This window comes from Enoplosus armatus, chromosome 11, assembly GCF_043641665.1.
Source record: "Enoplosus armatus isolate fEnoArm2 chromosome 11, fEnoArm2.hap1, whole genome shotgun sequence".
In the NCBI taxonomy this organism is placed as follows: domain Eukaryota; kingdom Metazoa; phylum Chordata; class Actinopteri; order Centrarchiformes; family Enoplosidae; genus Enoplosus; species Enoplosus armatus.
This window is the reverse complement of record NC_092190.1, coordinates 16,075,426-16,101,393: the sequence shown is the minus strand read 5'-3', so window position 1 is coordinate 16,101,393 and position 25,968 is coordinate 16,075,426. Positions and strand designations below refer to the sequence as shown.

The window sequence follows — 25,968 nt, the reverse complement described above, 5'->3', positions numbered from 1 at the left end:
TGTCCTGTCCATGTCCATGTTTTGCCACACTGCAGATGATGATAAGAGTATGCTAACGGAGCAGATTGAGCCTTTGCCCAAGATGCCCACCCCTGTCAAAAAGTCTGCTGTGGTCCAGAACAAGCAGACACAACAGAAGAAGACAGAGAAACAGGAAAAGCCAGTCAAACCAAAGGCCAAGGGAGGGCGGGCCAAAGGCCGGATCTCCACACCAGAACGCAAACCTGTCCGCAAAGAACCTGTCTACATCCCCAGAGAGGAAGTCAAGAAGAAAAAAGGTTCTCATGATGTTGTTGTCCTTTTAATTTCTTCAACTATATTCATATTTGAAGAAGTAGTTATTTATAAATATTGTAGTTATAGATTATCGCCATACCATATAACTTAACTGCTGCTCAGAGACTGTAGTACTGCCATAGAATGAAGAATAGAACATATAATTATTGTACACTTTCTTCTTTGTCCTGTCTGTTGAGTAAAGCCATTTAAAGCAGTGCCTCAACATCATCATGTGCTTAACTGGGGCTTTCTATGGGGCTCGCTGTTCTAAATTCACTAAAAACAGCCTCTTGTGATTAATTGCTTACTTTTACAACTGTTTATGTCAAAAAATGTGCAGTCTTAATAACTCACTGACTTTTGAGGGATTTGAGTCAGCTGTTTTTTGTATAGTTCAACAAATACAATAACTAAAAAGTCTGTCTCTGCTTATTGCTGTGTCTCTGCTTTTGTCAATGGCCGTGTTTCCTCTGATAATGTAGCCGTGATAAAGAAGACTGAGCTGACCAAAAAAATGGAGACTCAGACTCAGTCCCCATCCAAGAGGAGTGTGATGAAACCAGCCATCCGCCAGACCCGCCCCACCCAGCACCACTCTTGTCCTAGAAGGAGACCCACAGGTGACACATTGTCTTGGTCTGTCACACAACTGGTGCTTTCTGCAGGAGAGCCACCAGAGCTCCAGTCCCCACCACATCTTACCTCATCTGTCAACTTCAATTTGGTTGTGGCATCCATTTTGAGTGGTTTGTTTTTGTCATGTGTGTGTCGTTTTTGATCACAATAAAAATTGACTGTTTGGCTTCATTTGTTTTTGTTTTTGTGCACATTCTTTTATGTTTGTTCTTTTAAGAGCAACTTAACACAAAGCTGAAAGCATCATTTCACAGACGTCCTGTGGTGAAAAAGTTTGTGATTTCAGGATTTACTGTCCAAGTACACTTGCACTGCAGCGAGGTCAGCAAAAACAAGATTTTCAGCTGGTGTTAATTTATTCTTTAAATGCATCTTTTCGTGCTGTTTCCATTTCCAGCTAACTGTTTTTAAGTTCTTGGTGAGCTGCTGGTGGTCTGATGCTTTGTTACACAGTGTACTAATATTTTATCTAATTATTTCAAATATTTTGTCTGATAATACAGGGCAAGCTGTTGTTTGGTGTGAAAAACCTTTCTGACCTCTCTGGTCTTTTTAAGAATCTCAAGCTTTTTTTCAACCTTTGTTTGCCAGGTTTTGTTCTATGGACCTGGTACTATAAAGATGCTGCTCTGTCCCCGAGGCAGTCTGCACTTCATTTTCCCCTGACAGACTCAATTCTGTGTCTCACTATACTGCTGCATTGCCCCAATTAGATTATTTTCCAGGGTTGCCTTACGTAATACAAAATCCCCCATTCTGTGTGATATCTTGCCAAATCTTTGCAGAACAGAGCTCTCAAGGGGGCAGCAACCCGCTCCCACAGAACATTTGATTTGTCATATAGCTTACCATGCCAGATTTGGGAATACAAAGTTGTATTTTTTTTATTTATTTTTTATTTGTAATTATGAAAACCAAATATGCTCACAAAGATACAAATATGATGATAATTCTTCAAAGTAGGACATTGAAAAGATTATCACTTCACTGGGCACCACACAGTATGTATGAAGGTTAAAACATGCATTCAGTCTTTGTGTTCTAACATTCCCGTAATTCTGTTTCTGTCACTCTCTCAGAGGCACTACCAGACAGTCGTCAGCCTCTCAGTGTTGCCAGACAGTCTCGCGACAGAGCATCGGTGAGTATACTCCACCAGCCCAACAATGGCATGACCTCTGGCATCGAAACCACTCAGAGGATAGGGTTGAAGCTTAACTGGCAAACAGCCTGAATCACCAAGTAGGTTTGCAGTAGAGCAACTAAATAAACATCAATCAGGACAAACTGACTCTGAAGATAGAAACCAAAACTTCATCTGAAGCAAAAAGGACTGATTGCTCCGTATACAGCTGTGCACAGTTTACTGACATTGTATTACAGTATGCAATTAGTGCATGATAAAGTCAAAACCATTTTCAAACCTTTACCTCTTGCTGCCAATATGGAACTAATGTACAAGTTGCCTTGTGCATCTTTAGTGCAGACACTGAAACGATAAACACCACATTAATTAGGCAGAATTATCACTAGAATTAAGACTTATTAAAAAGCTGTTACATATTTTCTCTTGTGACTTCCAGAGCAACCTAATCATCTATTCAGATAAACACATTACATACTGTTTAAGCGGGTCCCTTCCCCTCTGTCTATCTCAGCCCTAATCCCCGCATGAAAAACAGTGCGTTGCATTTCTGTATTAAAACCACTGTTAGTTTTTTCTTTTTTATCTTATGGAAAAATATTTATGTTTCTCTTTTTGTAAAATGTTTGCTATTGTTGCCTTGTTTAATGGGTTTTGCACAAGCAGACAAGACAGATCCATTTAGAGTGTTTTTTTACTGAGTGGGTGTTGAATCACCCTGTGACATTTCTCCAGCGGCTGTGGTCGTGACTCCATTTTACTCCTCCACCATGGTAATGACAGTTATTGTGTCTAAAATAACACAGTTTCTGCATCTCTTAAATGTCATGTCATTACAGCATACTGTAAGTGTATTCTGTAACTTTGAGCCCACAGTATATTTCCCTGCAGTTTAACATGAAATCTTGCATGAGCATGGTGAACAATATTCTTCACTTAAATGTTTTTGGCATTTTGATGTCCTACTTTTTTAATTTCTTACTGACATGTTCACAATGAATGTGCATGAATGGCTGTTGTGATGGGTTGCGATTAAATGCTGTGCACACAAGATCTGATGCTAATATCTCATTCCTCATCCCACAAAGGATACATCAGATCTTGTGCACTGATAATGCATGTTTAAGTGCTGTTATTTTCATTACTTTGTTGTCACCCTGTGTCCTGTGTTTTGGTGCCATGCCACTCACCTACCGGGCCTCACCGTTGTACCATCTCAGTGCCATGCCCATCGTTTGCCACTAACAAAGATCCCCACCTCCATATCCAGACTGGCTGCCTCATTAGATAGACCTCGCCCATCCTCAGCAGAGCCTCAAGGCTCCCCAATATTACAGAGACTCATAGCCAAGGTAGGTGAACAGTGGAGCAGCATTGTAGCTGCAGGAGTTATGGAAAGAACATAAAAACATATACATACATTTCTTTTATTTTGTAATATTGCCCACCTCAACCTTTTGTTTCACCTTGTATTAAAAATAAATCACAACCTCACTGGCCTAAGGATCTACTTCTTGTCTGTGGTGTGTGTTTCCCAACAGGATGGAGGTTCATGGAGCCCTGACACAAGGTCCTCTCTGCCGCGGCATGCCTCCATTCTGAGTCGCCGTGGATACCATGACCAAGAAGAGAGCTCCACGTCCATCACCAGCTCCGGCTCCACGGCTCCTCGCAGACCCACATGTAGGCTGCAGCTCCTCTAATCAACTTACTTCACAAAGTATCAGTATTTCAGTGGTATCAGATCTAGTCTAAAACCAATGTCAAGCTCTACCAGCATCCATTATTAGCCATGCTGATAACTTCAGTTTGCCCAATTTCCTCTTTCACCATCTCTGTGTAACTGTATGTCAAACTGTTTTTGATGTTCTATTTACAACTTGCCTTTAGCACATATCCAGAATAAATGCATTTGGAATTGAACATCCAAGAACCCCGTTTCTCCCTTTCTCCCCCCTCTTTATCTCCCTCACTGAATCTGTAACCTTTCCTCTTTTGCCTCCTGTAGCGTTTCGCACAGAGATGAGGGCAGAGCATAGGACAGGACGAGCTCCTAGTATGACAGGTAAAGAGGATTCTTCACACTATACTCAGTGTATATGGATAGAATATTTTGATAGGAGACTTGAATAGTCTATGTTTCAGTGTCATGAAATATGGTATATCTGTAAAGTTAGAATATTTTCTCTGACAATTAAAATAGTAGGACTTTACAATACAGCATCTCTTCACCTTCAGCTCCAATCTTCATCCCTATTTTTGTCCCCACCAGTTACAGAAACAGTGCGCTCCCGTTCAGCTCGCAGTGGCCACTCCACCCCCCGCACCCCTGGCTCCACAGCCATCACCCCAGGAACCCCTCCCAGCTACTCATCGTCCTCAAGGACCCCTGGAACCCCGCGCTCCCTGAGCTTGATTTCCCAGGAGAGGAAGGTAGCCGTGGTCCGCACCCCACCCAAGTCGCCTGCAACCACACCGAAGCAGCTCCGCATCATCAACCAGCCACTGCCTGACTTCAAGAACATCAAGTCCAAGATTGGCTCCACGGAGAATATAAAGTACCAGCCCAAAGGAGGACAGGTGACACTCTTCTCCCTCACTTCCCCCCACACCTGTAGCATCTATCTAACTATTTGCTTATTTCTTTCACCTCTGCAATGTTGCATTCCTATTTTTACTGGCTTCGTGTGTTTGTTTTTTACATATTTCTGTTTTGCTTATGATCTAAGAGAAAGTTATTGTCATCACAAAGTTTATTTTTATTAGTACATATAACACAGAAATAAAATAAAAAAAATCAGCCCCCCCCGCCTTCAGTCCATATAAATCTAATTATCATCTTCATACAAAGAAACAAAGTGATTATACCGTGGATTATGTCCGTGAACCATAAAGCAACAGCAAAGGCTTCAGTGGCAACAAATAGTAATGGAGACAGACAACAACCTGGCCATGTCTGTGTATGTGTAAAGGAAAAAATCAGTAGAATATATACCATTAATATGTACCTCGGTAAATGTCCTGGTACAAAATTGTATTGTAAAATGTGTTTTTGTCTAACATTTTCTGGCTTTTTCTTCTGCCTTGATATATTTATTTCCCATGGCCCCTCTCTCCTACCTCTCCACACTCATTGTCTTTTCTTTTTAGTCTCTTAGCTACCTCTTTCCACTGTTAGTCCTTCAATCATCCTGCTGACTCACCAGTGTAAAATAATGATGAGTTAAGAAAAAATGGTGTGTTGTGAAAAAAAAAGTTCGTTCTTGCAACCATTTCTTAAACACAGAATGTGCATTGATTAAAACTTAGAAAGTAATGACAAAAATAAAGAGTTTTGCACATTTTTTCTTAACTTACATAAAGCATAAAATGCTAGTGCAACGGAAAGAAATACCAAGTTTCCCTAGGCCTAAAAACTATATAAAGGTTTTTGGAAATGAATAGCCTTGAACACATTTAAAGCAATACTTTTGATATCAACATGGATTTAGATAATAACATTGATAACAAACACCCAGTTCTTCAGTTCTTTGCAGCTTTTAGTCATTTTCAGTTCATTGTTTTGATGCACCAGTCAGTATGGTTGACTGCCACTAGTGCCCCTGTATAAAACTATAGACAGCTGCTCTTAGCAAGTGAGCTCACACACATGATTATGTTCTTACTGCCATTTGTGAAAATTTGGCTGAGAGCCGAGGTAAATGCGCCTGTGAAGAGAGTCAAGTGTGTAGCAGGAAATTGTGAAGCAAATCAGGACTGAACGGTGAGAATATATCCGACTTAGATTTGTCAGATGGCAAGAAAGAGGACTCCAAAGAGATGTCCATGTTGCTCTGTGTCTGATGGATGCATACACAAGTAAGCAGGTGTTCAAGAACACATAGCCTCCGGCAGTAGTATATCAAGGTTCTGTTGCTAAGATGTTGATATAGACTCTGTCAGCCCTCCAATGGTCAGAAATTGCTTAAATCAGCTTTAAAATCATGCAGATAAAACACAAAAATGTGCCTCGGTTCTCTGGCTATGCCATCCATGGATCAAAGCTACTGATCCTGAGGATAAAAGCAGAGATGGAGACATGGATCATTGACCAGATCTCAAGTAAAAATCAGGCCTCTATGATGTCAAATATGTAGTTATATCTTACTCCTAAACTTTACAATTCTGAGGCCCCAAATTTCAATAAACAGAAAAATGACCTGACTTTGACATCTCAGTGAGTATCAGGACTTTGAGCAGTATTTGTCCCTTCAGTTTTTCCCCCAGCTCTGTGAACAGAGGACAGCACTTCAGCCAACAGTAATCTGCATTTCAAATCGTGTTTTCTGTTGCTGCACAGAATCTGCATCAGCAGGGTGTTTGGGAGTGTCTTCCCTCCAGTTTGACAACTATCGTGTTCCAGTATGAGTCTGAAACACCACGTCAGCTCTGCAACAGGAACAGGAATAGTGATGAAAACAGCAGTGTGTCTGTAGCCATCCGCTCTTACAAGCCTCCACTGATGACCAGATTAGGAGTCTAAGCGTTTGGCTGACATCTTTATGACTTTTCAGGACTCTGCGCTGCTCTGTGCAGCCGGCCACAAAATAGGGAGGGATCATGCTCCAAACGCCTGCCTGTCATCTGCAGGAGAAACGGCCCTAGTGGAGTTTCTGTGCATGTTTGCATGTGTGTGCAAGCATGCATACTGGGTTATAATCCGTTACTATGCTATATTGAGGCTGGCAGTGTTGTTCCTAATGTGCAAGTGTTTTGGAGTTGAGGTGTCTGGAGGGCTAAAAAAAAAAAGTGGCATGCTGTGCTGAGAGGGTGACAGTTCTCAACAAATTTTTATTCTCAAGTTTTATTTTGGGTTGTCACCTGAGATGCAATGTGAGCATTTGTGAGAGGTTACCTTGTCAGCATAGGTAGTCCAGTGTTTACCACCAAGTGCCACATTGGAAGACATTTTAGTTGTAGTCTTTGCTGTGGAAATGGTTAGCCAATGCTTTAGGGCTGTATGTCTGTTGGCTGTATGTCACACGTTTTTTACATCTGTTATCTGTAACACAAACAACATCAAGTAGGTTACCTTCTAATTAGATTTAATTCATTAAATGAGTTCTTATGTCATAACCTCAGCTGAGAATTTGCACAGAATTCCTATCCTTAAAGGAAATGATGGAGCTTGTCGTGGAGTTAAAAGTTGGTACCTCTTATCACACTTGTTTCTTTGCTTTAGAGCCACGCCAAAGTAGAAGATTGTAATTTATCTGGACTCAGCCTCATCAATGCAGATAAATCCAGTGCAGGGGTACCACTTGTAACTTGTTGGTTGAAAGATATTTCTTTCATGTTCGTTTTATTTTACTATCCTAAATGCAGTTCAGTTAAGGAAGGATTGTCTTCCATAATACTTGGCTTGTGCCTCAAAAAAATGCTCCTGACATTAATGAGAAAACACATCGTCTTGATGTTATGACAACCTTCATCATAACACTTAAAATATGTATCTAAATTAAAATTTAGTATTCTCCACTCTACAGGTAATTGTATTATTATAATGATTTATTCATTCATAAAAATTACAACCACCAGATTTAACAGATGCCTTGCCATTAACATCAGCATTAAAGCGGCTATAATTTATATTTTTATAATGACAATGTATCAAAGGAAAATGTGAAAACAATGTGAGAATGTGATAGAATCTGCAGCTCCCCTCGACTTTATGGAGCTTTATAGTGAATTTCAGTTTGTTGTTCAGCCGTAGTTTTTGGCAGCAGCAGGCAGTGCACACTACCTGCTCAGCACCAGACAGCACACATGGCACCAACATATATGGTTAACATATATGGTTAATGGTAACACTAGCTGGTGAATGTAGTGGAGCATTTAGCAGCCAATGAGCCGTATAGTTCCCTCAGGAGTTGGTAGAAACCAAAATTAATGATAATGTTGGAAGTTTAAATTAAGTTTAAAGTGTTCATTAAAGAGTTTGCCAACTTAAAAGGTGGTGATGTAGCAATTTTGTGTTTAAAACTTATTTCTGTCCCCAAAAAAAAAAAAAAAAAGTTATTGCAGGTTAACAATCATAAAATCAAACTGTGATTTTTGCATTTCAAGTTAAAGTTTTGTTTTTGTCTAGAAAACCTTCAGTGTCTTGTCTGTCCACAGCCAAACAGTGTGTGCATGTGTGTGTGCATGTGTGTATCACCCCTGGGTGACGGTAGGTGTCTCCTATTAGACACAAAGTGGTGATGGCAGCTTTCGTCTAAACACAGGGGTGACTGTCTGGACAGAGTGATTGTCCTGATTCCCCAGCTTCCCTTTGGCTACAAGCTAAAATTTAATCTGCCTCTCATGGCAAATGCTGACTGTCTTTTGATGAGATGACTCGAGTTTAAAGGCATATTGTGTTTCAGGAGATTCAGAAAGAAGTGTTAAGAAGGTTGACTTAACAAAAGCATCTCAGAGAGGGATGAATATCTACTGAATATGATTTATAAAACAATAATAGAAACACAACAAAACAATTCTGGTATTTGAATGCAATATAGTATGTATAAGTTATTTTGTTTAGTTCTACATTAATTTATTATATTATTATACTAATTTATTGTTAAAGTGGTCCCTTACTGTCACTACTAGACTACTGTGCTTTATACCAGTATAACAACAGAAAGTATAGACAGAGGCAACATTAATGTGGGACCACATTTAAACAAACACATAATATATCATCAAATGTGCCCATGTGACTAAGAATTACCAAGCTAAACTTCAAAGAGATGCTGCAATTAGGTTCATACAGTCTTTTTATGTTATGAAACACAATATGACCTTTTTCATTTTTTTAAACTATCTGATGCAGTTAACAGATGTGACTAATTCAATATGAGGTTTTTACACTGTTGCCACTTGATCAGATGTGTAAGGATGGCAGGGTGGTAATCCCAATATACTCTCCTGACCTTTAGTAGCTCCTAGCAGCTCCATGGTCCAAGTAGTTAAAATTTCCAGGCAGCTGTAGTGTGCCTCCCCACCGCTCCCAGCCCATAGCAGGCCTCAGCCTGGTCACTGATCTGTCCAATGATTGTCCTCATAGAAGCACAAGGACCAAAATATGCCAACAGAGACCAAACACAGGGCCTCTTGGATCTGGAAGTCAGTGCTGCGACTCATCTCTGTTACTCTGTGTCTGTCAGCGGCACACAGTGTGACCTGGACCCAAGACCTGCTGGTACACCTCAGCACTGTTAATTATAGCACCATGTGTTTTATAGAGCCTGCATTAGAGTGTGCCGCTGAAATAATTAAAAACTTTAACAGTGTTTAGTTTGAATCAATTAATGCATAGATAAATTAGAAAGACTATTCTTGATTGATTACATTTGCATTCTAATGGGGCATTAATAAAGTCTTAACCTTAAATGAAATGATTTAATTTACCAATTAATAATTATTTGAATTTTAAATATCAAGTGAAGTCCAACCCACTGAGCAGCAGCAGGAGCTGTTTGGCCAGGAGTCATGTGTGGGATCAAGCCAATCAGAGCTCCTTCTCTGTGGGTTAGACTTAATAACATTTTTAGGTGCTCATACATGTTTAAATTCAAGAGGTCTTACTAATGCACTCATACATACAGTAAACATGCAACATATACTGTATATCTTCTATAGTCTCTCTTCCCAGTGGTGTTATGACAAGCATTCATTCCCATCCACCATGTAAAAGGCCCATACTATCTCTGTATTTCTCCATAGATTCATATTTTAAACAAGAAGCTGGACTTCAGTCCCGTACTGCCAAAATGCAACTCCAAGGATAATCTGAAGCCCTCTCCCCGTGGAGGAAATGTATGTACCCTTCTATCATGATGTTCTCCTCCCTCTTGATCCTTTGATGGAGGAGGAGGGTGAAGACATTCATTTAATTCTAGTTTGTTCTAACTGTATATTTCAGTCCAGTTAAGTGACATGCAACAAGTTGCTTTTTGTTGTGCTGTGCAAATCTGGATACATGGCTACTGTAGCTTGATGGTCTAGTATCATAGTACCTTAGTTTGTCTCTTACCTGCACTCCCTGTTTTTCCCCTGTAGTTTGATTCTCACCCTTGAACCTCATATGTAATTCATTGTCTCCCTTTCCACACGTTCGCTGTTCGCTTTTAAAGTTTAGCTTTACAATTGTTCTTTAAAGCATTATATTTTACTTGTGTACACATGAGCTGCAAATAAAAACATAGCAACTGGTCTGAGAGCTCCTGGTTTCAGCCACCTTCTTGCTGTGAGAGCAGTGCCATAAAACTCAAAATAACCCAACTTTTTTGGCACCAAGGTGGCCTCATGGTTAGAGAGGGCCAGATGACCAAAGCCGTATGCTGGCAAATGTCTGCCGTGCTCAAATGTCCTTGAGCTAGTTACTACCAGCTCCATCTAACAACTAAGGCTAAATAGGAAGGAAATGTTACCTACAGAAATGTCATACATTTCCTTTGGTTAGTTTCCCATTTGATTGTTTAATATTGTACATATTGGGTCTTGTCTTGTGTTTGGTAGTTAGTTCTCAGTGTCCTGAGACTAGTAGTGGCCCTACCACTGAGTTAAATACCTTAAAAATTCTAGCTTCTCCCTTCACTGGTGATGGCTCTGATTTCCATTCATTTTCACTGGTGTAAAATTGACTCTGGATGTTGGTTTCATCTCCCTTGTTCCTTTATTTTTTCTCCCTACCAGCAAGGGACAAATGCTTTCTTCTAGCATCAAGTGTGTCTCACATTTCACAGCAATGTGAGGTTTTATATGTCTGAACGTCATTTTTGTTTAAATTTTGTGAAGTTAAACGTGTGAATCTTCTGCCGTCGTGGTTCGACAGGTTCTAGTCAAAAGAAAGAAAGGCCTTAAGCATTTATATTATTTTAATTAGCAACAGATGATAAAACATCAGTTCTCCTCATAAAGAGGAGCATTTCTCTGGAAAAGAAACGGCTCAAAAAATGGTCATGTAAAGCTTCATTTTTACTGACGCTAACATTCAGTGGAGTATACTATTATCAACTCAAACTGAGGGAGTTTTTTATGGCAACACTGTTTTATTGGTTGAGAGGACGGTTGCATTTCAACTACAGTTTATTCCTGTCTTTGTTCTCTTACTTAAGACCAGAAAGGCTCACTTATTAGAAATGTTGTCACGATGTGGCTCACTCAAGGGAAGGCAACAACAGTAAACAATGTGCTATTTGGGGAATGAATGCATGCTCAGTTAACCACTAACAAACTCTTGCTGAACAGCCCCCTCGTTCAAAACTACCTCTTCTTGTTTGTCATATGTGCGTCTAGTATACAATGTCATATACACCTACATATATAAGAGGAATATATGTACTCTCATTCTATACTTATGTTGTTGAACATTCTTACAGTAGTGTTTCGAGCATTGAGTGAGCCTTTTGCATATTCTTAAACTGCGTGTTACAGTATTTCAAAGCATTTTAAAGTACTGCTTTGGTCCATTCAGGTTATCTCCGCATGGTCTCTCCTCTCCTCTCCTCTCCTCTCCTTTAGAACTCTTTCTCCTTTCTCCACAACATGTGTTGAATATGTACAGTATGTGTGTCTTTTTCCTATCCATGGTAGTTCCCATTGCTTTTACTGTGCTGCTGGGTAAAATGTACTTATTGTTAGGGCTATGTACTGTATCGACTCTGCTGTGTCTTCATCTCACTCCTGCTTTCTCTCCTTGCAGCTACAGAGAGCCATTTACCATCACAGCACACTCATATTTTATCATCCTTGCCTAACCTAGAGATCTCAAGAGTTCACTGCTTTTATTTTGCATCTACTTGCATCTTGAGTCTGAACGCAGGAAGTGTAAAACCATAAAGGAAATTCAAGCTCAAACTCAAGTATGTCCTTGAGGAGTTGTCTCTTCTGGTGACACAGTGTGATGTCAGGATTTCCTGAAGGTTTTGCATTCCTATATGGACTCACAGTCAAATTAATGGCAGGGAAATCTCCAAACTTCTTGATACCCTGAGCCATTTACTATCTACAAATCCTCCTGTGGCTGAAATGCACACTAACTCGTTTTGACTTCAATTGGAAAGTTTAGCACCGTTTGTTGCAAGGAATCCAGCGTTTTAAAGTATGTAATGTTGATTTCTCAAAGCGAGTCTAGAGTAAAGATGATCCTCTCGAGGAGTCACCAGACGTAGCCAGAAACTAAGGTCAGGTTTGGTACATTAGGCTGACACAAAGGGTCAAAGCTCATGCTGGGAGATGTGTAGTGAGATGAGTCTGTCTTGCCTAAGAGTTCAGAGTCATTGCATCCACTGAATGATGTTTGTCCAGAGTAACAGGGGAACCACCAGGTCAAATATCACTGTCTACGTTACAGTCAAACAAACTCAGATGTCTATGACAGAATATTCAAACAGAGGGAGAATACTAACTGTTTACGATGAAGTGCCATGCCAGAAAGCCCAAGCCTTTTCCCACCTCATTCCTCACCTCCGCCCCTGCAGGTTCTCATCCCCAGTGTTAAGCTGGACTATAGCCATGTTCAGTCTAGGTGTGGGTCCTTGGACAGGCGGGGCTACTCGGCAGGAGGTGGAAACGTGAGTCTTGTGCCGCAAGTCCATCGTCTCAGTGTTATTTCTCTGTTGTGTTGTGCTGTTTTTTTTCCCCAGTGTTTCATTTTTCCTTTTCCACCTGGCTTTACAGTTTCCCAGTTCATTAAGTCACTCACTCATTAAGGCAGCAGGGCTGGTACTCTTTACCTGACTGCTCTTGATCCACATGACATTCTTCAGTAGTGGTTTGTGTCCTGCGAGGAAATTACGATACTAAAGGCTGAATGTCTCCTCCTCCAGCACTTGATAACATTCAGGACTGTAGCAGCCTGTGAGGGCTACTGTATACTTTTGTACAGGCACAATTTTGCACACAAGGGCCTAAACGACAAACACCTTTTATTCATGTTTTGCTTGTGTTTTTTCACCTTTTTCTATTATACATTAGTCAGAAGGTTTTTATTAGCAAGCACATGAAGGCTGAACTGGGCAAGTAACAAGGGAAGGAGTTGTTGAATGGACCGATCACTTGAGTGGATCCCCACAGCTTTAGGTATAGTTCAGTGTTGAGATGTAATCAGATTACTGATTGCATTCAGACAGTAAACTGATAAGGATTTTGGTTGCTGTATATATACATCTATACACAGAAGTCTGCACAATGAGATTTGTTTTTGCACAGTAAACTCTGTTTGCACCCAGTGCCTTGGTTCACAAACTTATGGCCCCGAATTGCCAGTTGGAGAGCCTTTAACACATTCTGTGTAAATCAGATGAGTCTGAATGAAGTCTATGATTTAATGAAGAAAACCTGATGTTTTTGTAGTGGAGGTTTCTCATCCAAACACTCCATCTCTTTTGAATAAGTAAAAATAACTGAAGTTGGATATCATATTACATCACTAATGGGTATTCAAGATGTAGTTACCTCTTATTAGATGCTAATGTTTTATAATGCAAACCTATATTTGTTGTTAAATATGGACCTCTCCCTTCCTGTCAACCTGTAGTACCAAAACAAGACTGTTATTTTATAAATTATGCAAAAAAAAACAAAGATCATCAAATGTTGTGTGTTCTCAGTAAATAATGTGAACATGGCCATAGGGATGAAAAAGATCCCAACATTACAAATTTCATAAAGATGTGTTCGCTTGTGAGATGAGCAACCTGTAGCCTGATCACCCACGCCGACACAAACCACATCTCATCTCCAACTTTAAACTCATGCTGTTTATCTATGCTATTGTTATGCATGTGTGAGGGATTCCGGCTACACGAACAGGCTAAGGAGCATACTGTACTTTGTGCTCATGGTGCTGTGGTTTGTAACGTGGCTCACGACCTGCGTTGTTCATCATTGTCTGACTTTTCCTGTCCTTTTTTCTCTCTCAGGCTCTGTAAGAAAGCAGACAAAAATGAACGCCAAATCATTGGTTACAAAAGACATATCAAGTAAATCTGTGACTTGGCAAAATGATTGCTGACCATAGGCGATTCATCCCAGGGCGTGGTGTATCTCTTCTTGTTCATTGTGCTGTGTCTAAACCTCAATAGCTCCGCTCTGTTTGCTGTCTCATCGGTTCACTCCTCACATATCTCTCTGTGGTTTTCTCTTCAGATCCCCAGGGTGTGTCACATAACCACATATCCTTATCTCCTCTCCGCCTGTGGCCACTTACACTACCTTACAGTGGATCCTCACTGTTATGGTGCATATTTGACAGGTTTCCTGAATGTGCCAAAACATTTTTAGCTCAAGATCCACAATTGCAATCTTGGTTCGGTTACTTAAACAGACACCAGCATTTCTCTGGCACAACAGAACACAAGGACTGTTATTTAATAGTCTCTGGTATTCTGCTCTTGTGCTTCCTCACTCATGTTTTCTCATAATTACATTGAATTAGATTCCACTGTGTTGGAATGTGGAAAACAGCCTTTAATTCTCAGTTGATACCCAATGATTTTCTTCCAACAGCAGTTTAGTATAGATCAGATAAACTATATCCTTCCCTATCATTCAGAAAAGGGCAGATGCTATTTGGATCTTCTATGTGATCATTTGAGGTCAGTGGGAGTTTATAACCTCATTGTGAAGTGTAAGCACTGACCTTGTCTCTTCCTGACTTTGCTTCTTGCAGGTGCAGATACAGAACAAGAAGATTGACTTGAGCCACGTGACCTCCAAGTGTGGCTCTCTAGACAACATCCATCATCGGCCAGGTAACAGTCAGCCTGTACTTGTTTAGGGGGAACTGGGGGGTGACACTGGGGGGTGGCAGCGGTGGAATAAAGGTTAGAGTAGCATACTTGTGAGCAGAAGGTCACCGATGCAATCTCTAACCTTGCTATATAAAATGATATGGGGGATGTCCAGCTCTCTTTAGCACTTGAGCAATGTATCTTACATGAGCTATTCAGTTCAGACTGTGGTTGTATCGGGCAGCTCCTGTGTGAAAAAAACACGTAATTAGGAGAACTGGGCTGAACTACCATTCTTTTCTTGTGAGAAGCAGTGAATCCTTGGCAAGGAGCACTATAGGATAGCCAGCAGCCAGAGGAAGGCAAGAAGTGTTCACCTATGACCTGCAGGAAATTGCAGCTTGACATCCGTCTGGTAGTATTACATTAGATCCCTCTCAAGGACCCCATCTAGACCTAGCATTGACATGTGATCTGTACCTGGATATCGTATCTGGAATAAGGACAAATCCATGTTGAAGAAAAATAAAAGCATGCAGAACGCATTGTGATAGGAATGCGATCAGATCAGCATTGTGACAGGACCTCAGCCAGGTGCAAATGCAAACCATTAGACGTGACCAACTTAAGAAAAATGCTAAATTTGTAAATTCAAATGCCAGTGAATCATATGTCACTGTCCAGATAATGTATCCAAATACAAGTCACATGTTAACACCAGGTGTAAATGAGGCCAAGGAGTCCCACAGGTTATGTGCTCTGAGACTTGTTTACCTGTGAGACATAGGTAAATGTATTGCACTGTAGCTGTTTGTAAACTGGCAATAAAGTGCAATTTAATGTAATTTGCAGTTTATATATTCAACTCCTAAAATAACAATCCAGTTAGATGAAGCTCTGGCGCTGATCTGTGGTAGAAAGCAGTAAGCTACATTTGGATTGACAGCTCGATGGATCTGTCCACAGGCGGCCGAGTGTGGGAGGTGTTGTGATTCCTGGCGGCCTCTCTGTGTTCTGTGTGTTTCTACCCTGAGTGTGTGAGTGTGGAGCAGGATGTCGATGAATTGTTGGTGAACTGGACTGGGTCAAACCTGGAGAGGGTTATACATCCAATTTAAGGTTTTTCATTCAGTGACAGTGAAAGAACCAAAGACACATACTCACTTTATTAATGATGTTTCAGTCCTCAGACTTTCATTGGGTTAGGGTAAGGAAGGTCTCAGGACACTCTTAATAATAATAATAGTAATAATGAAAAATAATAGGGGGATTGTTTTTGGGAAGCCATAAATTACATTCTATTTACCTCCACTGTGTTGAGGCGGTGGTAGGACCCTCAGTGGCAGATAAGTCAAAATATTTGCAAATTAAACCAAATCTGCATGACCTTTAAGTCAATACTGTTGTAAGACAGGGGGTCCAGTGCTGTTTTTCTGTGAGGTGTGAGGTGTGGAAACTCCCTCTCCCCCTCCCAGATGGTCGTGATGACTGCCTCAGGTCCTGCAGCTCCACCTGCTGGTCCTTTTGCTCACTGAGGGCTTGCTGAGCATGCATGCTCTTTCACTGAAGTATTACAAATTCACTTTCCCAATGAAATCTGTTTCAACAGATAGTGAGTTGTTACCATAATGTGGACGTCTCAGTTTTCTCTGTACAATTTTTACTCTTCCTTTACTTCTCCCCAGGGGGCGGTAACGTGCGTATAGAGACTGTGAAGTTGGACTTTAAAGACAAAGCCCAAGCCAAGGTGGGTTCCCTGGATAATGCTCACCACATTCCTGGTGGAGGCCATGTTATGGTGAGTGTCAGCTCTATGCTTCTGATCCATGATTTAAAGGAAAACAAGTTTTTGAGAGATTGTCTTACTACTCAATTTTTATAGAAACTCTTGTAAAAAACACTTTAAATTATTCCTTCTTTTTTGATTGTTAATTCCCTGTACAAGTCATGATGTGCAGACTTAGTTTTTGAATTTACCTGTAAAGTGAAGAGAATGTAGACAGAACAATCATCCGTGTGTCTATAAACATTACTGTGATCTTAACAGAGAGATGCATAGTCTGATATACTGTAGGGTAAGACTGGTGAAGTTTTAATAAAAGTTGATTCAGTTCACGTGTAATATACATAAAAAAAGTTTGTTTCCAACAAGCCAATCTTCCAAAAACTTGTTGTATTCCTTTATCTGCCTGTGAGGGTAGCAGTAAAGGTATAGTATCAATAAATAATGTAGAGCTTAAGCCAAACTAACCCCAAGTTGTGTTCTTCAAGTATTCAGTCTGAAGTCAACACAGGACAAAGAGCAACAGCCTGGAACAGGAGTTTTTCTGTTTGCAGTTGTTCTAAAGCTGACTCACAAAGATGTATATAACTATTTTCATTCTACATGATATGAAAATGATGTATTTCTTCTTCCCCGTCCACCTCTCACGTCAGATTGAGAGCCACAGGTTGATGTTTCGCGACCAGGCCAAGGCAAGAGTGGACCATGGAGCTGATATCGTCGTCCAGTCGCCGGGCCTGTCCGGCTCTGTGTCTCCCCACCGCCAAAGGGAGAGCCACCTATCATCCTCCGGCAGTCTCAACATGTTGGAGTCACCGCAGTTAGCAACCCTGGCCGAGGATGTCACCGCAGCTCTGGCCAAGCAGGGTTTGTGAAAACTGGATCTCTGGATTCTTACTCTGCATCCCGGACATCCACGCCCTGATCCCTTCAAACTTTTCTGCCCTCTCCTGCCACCCTGAGGCCAACCTCAGCTAAACCACAGCCTCTAAACATCTCCACTTCAAGATCCATCACTCAACTCTAAGTAGAGACTCGAATTAGGAGCTACTGTACTTCGGTCATCTTTATTTCCTGTATATTTTAAACCCAAATATGTGCTATTTCTGATTCCTTTTGTGGGCCTCTCTCTTTTTGAATGATGTTGCATAGAATAGTTCAGTCTCAGCACTGGTCCTAGATTAACTGGTATATACAAACTGGGGACCAGGTATTGGCTTGACTGGTTCTGGATCAGTGTTTTGAAGAAGCTACAGCCTTTTTTCTACATTAAATAAGAAGTAATGTGGCCAGCACACCATGCAGCACGTGTTGTTCTTGCTCAGTAAACGTGCATGGACGCCAAACCTCCCTAACAAACCAAGCATCCTTACTGCAAGTCATTCTTGTCATCCAATATATAATATATTTAACAAATATATATACAGAAACATGTAAAAAAAAAATACAAGTTCTTTGCCATCTACATGTCCTAAAAACATTTTAAAAGGAAGTGACAATATGGCTATAAAATAATACCTGTAAAATTGCATTACTGCAAGAACTAGGTCATGTTATGACAAGCATGTATTGATTCTAATATTAAAAGAGGCTATTTTGTAATCTAAAAAATGATTTTAGTAAGTTATTTCCTCAATTATTGGATAAAGATTAAACAAGTTCATGTTTTGTAGTTATTAGTTGTTTACAGTGTAATGCTTGGTGACAGTGTCAGTCAGCTGATTTGGTGTTGCTAAGGAATGCATCTCAGTCCTGTTGAGGAGCATCACACACTTGCACCGGCTCAGTAGTAAATATAGACGCCTGTAAACACCGGAGCTCAACAAACCTCCATCCAAACAGGAAACAGCTAAAGGTCTTTGCAGCTGCAGATATTCAGCTCACATGAATGAACAGTTACAGACGTTCCTCCGCTCTCACAGGCTGATGTTGCCCTCGTCAGGACTGCCGGTTGTCTGAACCACAGAGGAAGACGCTACAAATGCGCCCTGATATTTAGCAGAAGATGCAGCTACTCTGAAATCTGTCTGTGTGTGTGCGTTTTGGTGCAGATCCCATGCCGTTTTACGACGTATGCTACCGTATCTGGATGTTTTTGTTGCAATATGTGGGAGACGAAAGTGGAAAAAAAAATATTTTGAAAAATCCATTAAAAAGACAATTCATGAAGAAAAATAAAACAGCCGAGGGAACTCGGATCCTGTTCCATCTGTTAGGAAAAAGTGTTTGGGTGATCTAGTTTCTTTTTCAGACGCCATTTGTGGTATATCCTGCCTCCTGCCTAATTACTGCCCTCACCTGCGACTGTTTGTTTGCTTCTGTGTTTTTTCTGCATACCCCATCTCCATGTGACCCCTTCCCACCTCCTGCTCCACCCTACAGCAACTGTAAATGTATTTAAAAGGTCAAGTAGATGTACGCAGTTTTTTTCTTGTTGATATGACACCAATTACAATAATTAATGACAATAAAAAGGACAAAAAGTGATACCGGAGTACTGTCTTCTATTCAGATTACAAGATATACAATTAACAGTCAGTAGTTTGACATTTTTGTAAATATGATTAATTGCTTCCTTTTTGAAAGTTGGAAGATCGTTGCCACTCTCAAATTTGCATGGAAAATATGAAGTTACTGCCAGCAGATGTTTAGCTTAGCTTAGCATAACAGCAAAAAAGTAGTGGTTAATTGACTGCTAGGTGTGGCTTCTTATTTGATGGACTGACATGAGAGTGGTATCAATCTTCAACTCTTCAGCTCCCTTCAAGAAAGCGAATAAGCATATTTCCAAAAATGTCACCCTTTTCTTTTAACATGGCTGAATTCAATTATGCAAATGATTTGCATCAAATAAATAGAGTCAAATATTTGGAAATAAAATGGGAGTTTGTTAAAAGTTTATTGTGAAATGGCAGAGGAAACAATAAGTTAAGACCTAGGGATGGGTTGGATGAGGAGTGGATTCATTTTGATGGCCAGTCCTGGGCCAAACCAGTCACTTCACTGGCAGATAGAGAGCCATCCTGACAGTAAGTGACGGGGAGGGATGGTCATCTTTATCCCACCTTCCCCTCCATCACTGTTCCACTGTGAAAACCAGTGATGATAAAAAAAAAACAGATGAGACAGTGGGACTTGGGTGAAAATGAGGAGAGAAAGACCTTGTGGAAAATCAGGACGGCTTCCCCAACAGCAGGAGGAGGAGGAGGAGGAGACGGAGGAGAAAAAAAAAGCACCAGTTGGACAAAAGGAAAAAAAAAAGGTTAGAACAAAACAAAAGAAGGGTTCAGGAAATGACATCTCATAGTCCTTTGTTCCCCCTGCTTCCTCAGGTGGTACAGGAAACAGTGAGTGGATGTCGCGACACCATGGGGTCTGCACATATACGATGCTCACCACCGCAGTGGCAGGGTCCTTACACAGACATGATGTGCTTGACAAAGGCTGCAGATGAAGACCAGGCAGGACACAGAGAGGACAGGAGAGAGGGACAATGAGTGAGGAGAAGAATAAGTAAATAATACAATAAAGTCAGTTTAAGGATTTGTTAGACTTGAAATGTACAGCTATGAATGACATAAAGCAGTTGAGATATTGACTACAACACAGTAAAATGTGTTTGGTCTGGTTTATGCATCATACAAAAAATATTGTTCAAGAAAACTGAACTTCAAGGGTAAAAATGTTGCAGTGCCATTTTAAAATGATATAAGAATTATTGTCAATAATGATTTAATATATTAAATAATAGAATATAGATTATTGTCACATCAGCTTATATTACTTGTCATGATGTTGAAATTTGTGGCTCACCCTCATAGTTGACACAGCCGTTCTCGTCCTCCTGTCCTGCCATGAGAGAATCAATCTCAGGCTCAGTCATCTTCTCTCCTGTAGGGGGAGGCAGAGGACAACCAGTATCAATAACACACACACACACATAGTGACACACATACACGGAGAGACACACCAGTGCTCTGGCCTGACTCACCCAGTGTTGACAGAACAATACGCAGCTCAGCACCCATCACTGTGCCGTTGCCCTCCTTGTCGAAGACGCGCAGACCCTCAACGTAGTCCTCGAATCCGGCCTTGTTTGGGCTGTTGATGATGGTCTGGAGCATGGGCAGGAAGCCCTCGAACTCTACTCTCTTGCTGGCCATGTCTGCATGAAAGGAGACAGAAATGACAGTCAGTTCCATCCAGAGGTGAACAAGCCTGGCAGGTTTGAGACTACAGGTACCAGGTGGACAAAACCCATGTCAGCACATTTTCAGCATCAATAATATATCTCCACCTTTCTGACAAAGTGCCATCTTGGACAGATACATGTTTTGTTTACTTTATTTTTCACGTATAATCCTAGCCGGTATCTCGCAGACTTGCTACAGTCTTAACTGTGCCGCAGTGCAGAGTGAGGTGCAGGACTGCTTCTGTCAGCAATGATTGAGCATCACTGTACTATTTTGGTTTAAAGGTTACAGAGATTCACAGCTGCGTCATCACCTGTCTGCGCAGACTGGATCAGAGGCACGCATCAAAAGTACAACTGCCTGCTTTTTTATGATATTACCAAGCAGTATGTGTGATTGAAAACCTTACCAAAATATACAGAGCAACGCCAGACCATTGTTGCACTGACCTCTAAGGGCTGAAAGATTCAGATTTGTTGCATGTCTGACCTCACTAACCTTCCAAGTAGGATGTGGACAGTTGAGACCACACCCAACTGTGTGTGGAGATTTTGTCCATTTTCTTAATTTCTGAGACATTTTGTGACAGATCTGCTCCATGTGTACTCTTTATAACACTTTTTTTATGAGCAGATTGCTTCCAAAAGAGAGGAAACAGCTGATTTGATTGAACATTACTGATTCCAGCCACAAAGCAGATGCAGATAAGTTCTTCCTCCTAATCCATACCCACTTTAAAGTTGCACTCTATTCTTCAAACACACCATTACTGGTCACCACACATACTCTAGACATCATCTCAGACAAATTACTAATCAGTTATAACAATGTTTATTTGAAAGTGCTACTAGTAATGACTAGTACAGACACTGCAGACCATCAATTTTATTGTTATGATTAAGAGGACTAGAAGAAGTATCTTGTATGTCCAGCAGTCTGCAGTAGCATTTCAGTCCAAGAAGAATTAAATTATTTGGGAAATACTGAATACTTGCATTTTTTAAGAATTCAATGAAATTATCCAATTCAAATATAATAAATAGCACGAAACATCCAAAAGTGTCTTTAAAAGTTTAAATCTATAAACGTTTGTCAACTGCTGTTATCTCTTGTCTTGTCGTTTCCATGAAAACAATAAAGCAAAACTTTAAATCTATAAATCCCTACCATAATCACCTAAATCTAAATATATCTCTTACCGTCAGTGGAGGGGTTTCCCAGCAGTCTGGTCACTTCCTTGTTGGTGGGGTTCTGTCCCAGAGCACGCATGATGTCGGCAATTTGGTTGTAAGCCACCTTGTTGTCACCCACCCTGTCGAACAGACCAAAGGCCTCCCTGTAGTCTGCAGAGTGGAGGGAGAAGAGGATATCATCACCTTAATGAGTCCAATATGTTCATATTTGTGTATGTAAGGAGTTCGGCAATGAATGCATAATGCTTGAGGGACTATTCATCTGCTGTGGTAACTACAGTGATTCCTTCAGAAAATGATAGTTCCTGTAGAAATTTTTTTTAAATATTTTTTTATTTGTAGTGTTATAAAATATAGTGTTAAATTAAAACAATTGTTATAATTTTAAAAGGAATAAAAGGAATTATTATTATCAATTATTATTTTGGTGTATTCATTTTATTAGATTCTTGTAGACTGTACAAGAGTTTCATCTGCAGTCCCAAATATAACACTAGAACCAACAGTGGCTCTATTTAGTGGCAAAACAGCATTTTACATTTAATAGCATAAACTTGGCTTCCAATTATTTGTGTGTTTTTTTTATTTGTATGTTTTAAAATATGCATTTTTCCCACAATTGGAGACAGTTGTTTGCCTTTCACCGAGTGTAGCTGTGACAAGGCAGCTCCCCTACAAACTGACATGGGAAACAAGGGCAAGACTACTTTATCGGTTGAGGTATTATGGGCTGTATGGACTGACTCCTGTCGAGCTCCGTCACCCTTCATACTATTTCTATCTCAGCTCTCTCTCTCTCTCTCTCTCTCTCTCTCTCTCTCTCTCTCTCTCAGCAGGGCCTCGGGCTCTTTTAAAAGACCACCTTGGAATTGATAAACATAGCTGAGAATATGAGCCCCCTCCTTTTAAAGGCAAGGCCCTCTGTGGGTGAGCTGAGTAAAAGTAGGGAATGCTGACTACAGTGTAACTAGCAGCTGGTCAGACGACAGGTCTGTGTCCAGTCCAGGGTCAGAAGTGACCAATAGCACAGAGTTTCTTTCTGTCCAACACTACACTATCATTTAACTATTCTTCTAAACTATCCTTCTGTAATTCCTGAAAAGAGCTGCCACATTTTGTGACTGCTATGAAAATATGTATAGGGTCTTGGCACATGGTCCCTGATCCAGTGACAGAGTCCCATGTCACCAACAAGGGCCCAGTAAACAATCTACAGTTAATATCAGGACATGGGGATTGGCTGGATTGATTTGTGACATTATATGAAGCCCTCTACATCAGTGATCTCTGGCTTTGGTCAATATGTGATACAATCTGAATGCCATTTTAACCTGGAACCAGCTAATTCACTGTATTTGTTTTAGCTGCTGCAGTTGAAGGCGATGATTAGTACAATCAGCGTGTTTGTTTGAAGGCCTGCAGATGTTTAGCCCTGGATGCACAATACACTGCTTTTTTATACACTATTACTTGCAAAATGTTGCATAGACAACAGCTGACATTCACTTGATGTGTACATTCTTTCTTTTATTTATATATATATATTTATATATATATATGAAACTAGCAATACATTTAGCCAAGAAACTATGATTTTGTGTAAAAGACACCCTGATAAAGGCAAGATAGCTGAAAACATTTGGTGAACAAAGCACGGTGTACAGGAGGAGAGCTGTGTTTGAATTTTAATGGCGTTGATGCTCACACTGATCTGCACCTCGCTGCTCTCAAAGTATGAATTTGTTTGAAAGACCACCACGTTGTGGATGCTTTCTTTGCGATGTAACATTCAGGTTTTTATTTGCTTTGGCCATGCTGCTGAAACCACACTTTTTAGTTTTGTGATGTTTTAAAGTTCACTTCAAATCTACTGGACACTTTAATGGTTTCTTAGCTTCACAGCCACTATCAGATTTCACAAGACACCTGCTGCTGTCAAGGATGGTGAAAAACACGAAAATGACTGAGGTGACCATCTGTCATGAACACTTTAAGACCCAGTAACAAATCTACTGCAGGTTGGCATAGAGCGAATGTTTTAAAGGAGCGCCAAAGTACTCTACATTGTTTTACTCAAATGTTTTTCTTTTTCACATGGTATCACATGGTTGTAGGTGTACTTACCTTCAATCTGGTCTGGGCTGAATTCCACCTAGAAGCCAATACAAAGCAGCCATATTAATATAAAACATACAAATGCTTCGACATGCCATTGCATCAACAACACAACCACTTTTAACCAAAAGGCCAGCATCGCCAGGCATTTCCATTTAATCTGGACTAATTAATCAGGTCTACGCAGGGATTAGATTTGTCTCTTTGCCAAATTTAACTTCACATGTTGGCACCCGATCTGTGGAGGTCCATCTTTAGCTACATTAACATGTCCACATTTGGTGTCACTCTGCACTGCCATCACACATTAGTCACCACTCTGTTAGTCCAATCCTGAGGGCCAGGGGGCGTGGTCTTAGGCATGGTGAGCTATCCATGGTTCTAGTCGTTCTCCTCAATCCTCAGTAAAACTCTGAGTGTGTCCCTTTAAACCTGCTGCTGCTCTCACTGACTCCCTATCAACTGTGCATCCACTAGTCAACGTTCGTATAAATGTGTCAACTTTGGTTAGGATTGTTTTTGTGCTTGGCTAGTTATGTCAAGGTGAAAACGGATGTGCATTAATCTATTTGCTGTTCGATTTTGACCACAACCACCAACACCACAATCTTTTGTCTATGATGCATGTACAATTAAGCTGCATTTGTATGTGCATACATTGACAACTATGATCAAAGTAGTCCTCAGTAATTCTGGCATTGTCCCTCCTTCAAATGTGTGAAATTAAACACAATTAAATAAACATCGCTTCATGTCTTTGAAGCTCCCTCAAGGACCCCTCTGGGAACCATTAAAGTCTGTCTAGTTCTGTCCTGCAACTCTGAGTGTGAACTGAAAAGTCAAATCCCAGCTCCTCCAGCGCAGCCATCATCCTATCTCCATCTCCCTCCCCACAGCAGAACGCATGCTTTCATGGTCATTATACCTTGACAGCGGACAGGTCGACGGCGGGAGGCGCTGCGGGAGCAGGTGCTGGCTCGGGTGCTGGTGCTGGTGCTGGTGCAGGTTCGGCCTTCTTGGCGGGAGCCTTAGCGTCCTTCTTGGGTGCCATTTCAGCTGATAGTAGAACTAGTTCGTTCCTGAAGCACAGACAATTCCCGGGTTTGGTGACAACACAAGGAGTGTAGCACAGAGTGGAGGGGACTCGGAGCAAGAAATGACCGCCCGGGTGTATATATATGAGGCTATTTTTCCTCTTGACCCCCGTCAACGCTGCCCCCGTGTAAGGATTGGATAGTGGATGGGAGGGGTGTGTGTGTGTGGAGGGGTCCTCTCTAAACATGGAATAAGGGGCTGCGGGCCAGAAGGTTTATTTAAGCCATATATCTATAATCTAAAACGAAAACATTGGAAACAGTGTGAAAGGTTATCCGGGGCCAAGCGATTTCCTGTGGTGTTCCACACAACTGTTCCACTTTTACGCACAGCGTTGCGCGCCATTACGCACAATCTGCACCATTTTGCCCTCTTTATAAATTCATGTGGCAAATAACACTTTAATCGGCAACTAGCCTCTCAAGGAAAAGGACTCATTAAAGCCTAAATTGAGCACTGAGAGACAGAGAGCTTCGCCATAAAGTGAAGAGCAGATCCAATGTGGAGTTGCATATCATCTTACTCACTCTGGTAAACATCAGCCTCTGTCAGGTAGAAGTTAATGTTTCAAAGAATGCTCAGAACTAAGATACTGGAAATGAGGCGAGGAGGGTTTCCCAGAAAAGGAAAAGGTGTTTGTGGTCATGTCCTGAGGACAATCAGTGCAGCTCTGACATGTAGTTGAGGGTAAACTCTCATCACAAGCAGTTTCAAAAGGGAGGAAGTTATGTCAACATGGCAATATGATTTTAGTGGGTTTTTGTCTTATTAT

General features: G+C 40.8%; 2 protein-coding genes across 3 annotated transcripts in view; one reads left to right on the top strand and one right to left on the bottom strand.

The window, feature by feature from the left end:
* map2 (microtubule-associated protein 2) overlaps positions 1–17,475 on the top strand; it is a 36,185-nt gene extending 18,710 nt beyond the window's left edge. Inside the window, exons 7-17 of the mRNA XM_070914303.1 lie at positions 36–278; positions 762–899; positions 1,995–2,056; positions 3,601–3,742; positions 4,068–4,124; positions 4,332–4,639; positions 9,806–9,898; positions 12,565–12,657; positions 14,757–14,838; positions 16,503–16,615; positions 17,254–17,475. Of these exons, the coding sequence (XP_070770404.1) occupies positions 36–278; positions 762–899; positions 1,995–2,056; positions 3,601–3,742; positions 4,068–4,124; positions 4,332–4,639; positions 9,806–9,898; positions 12,565–12,657; positions 14,757–14,838; positions 16,503–16,615; positions 17,254–17,475 (1,553 nt within the window). The remainder of the gene's footprint in view (positions 1–35; positions 279–761; positions 900–1,994; positions 2,057–3,600; positions 3,743–4,067; positions 4,125–4,331; positions 4,640–9,805; positions 9,899–12,564; positions 12,658–14,756; positions 14,839–16,502; positions 16,616–17,253) is intronic.
* A 2,007-nt stretch (positions 17,476–19,482) lies between these two features.
* On the bottom strand, positions 19,483–25,229 carry myl1 (myosin, light chain 1, alkali; skeletal, fast). 2 transcript variants are annotated; one of them, XM_070914063.1, is made up of 6 exons: positions 25,027–25,229; positions 24,111–24,138; positions 21,993–22,136; positions 20,592–20,765; positions 20,414–20,491; positions 19,483–20,044 (listed from the first exon to the last, which is right to left on the bottom strand). In XM_070914063.1, exons 1-6 carry the CDS (start codon positions 25,150–25,152, stop codon positions 20,016–20,018), a joined length of 579 nt encoding a protein of 192 aa, XP_070770164.1. In that variant the 5' UTR covers positions 25,153–25,229; the 3' UTR covers positions 19,483–20,015. The 2 variants fall into 2 exon arrangements, with proteins under 2 accessions (XP_070770164.1, XP_070770165.1); XM_070914064.1 differs by having other exon boundaries at positions 25,063–25,229.
* Positions 25,230–25,968: the final 739 nt, after the last annotated feature.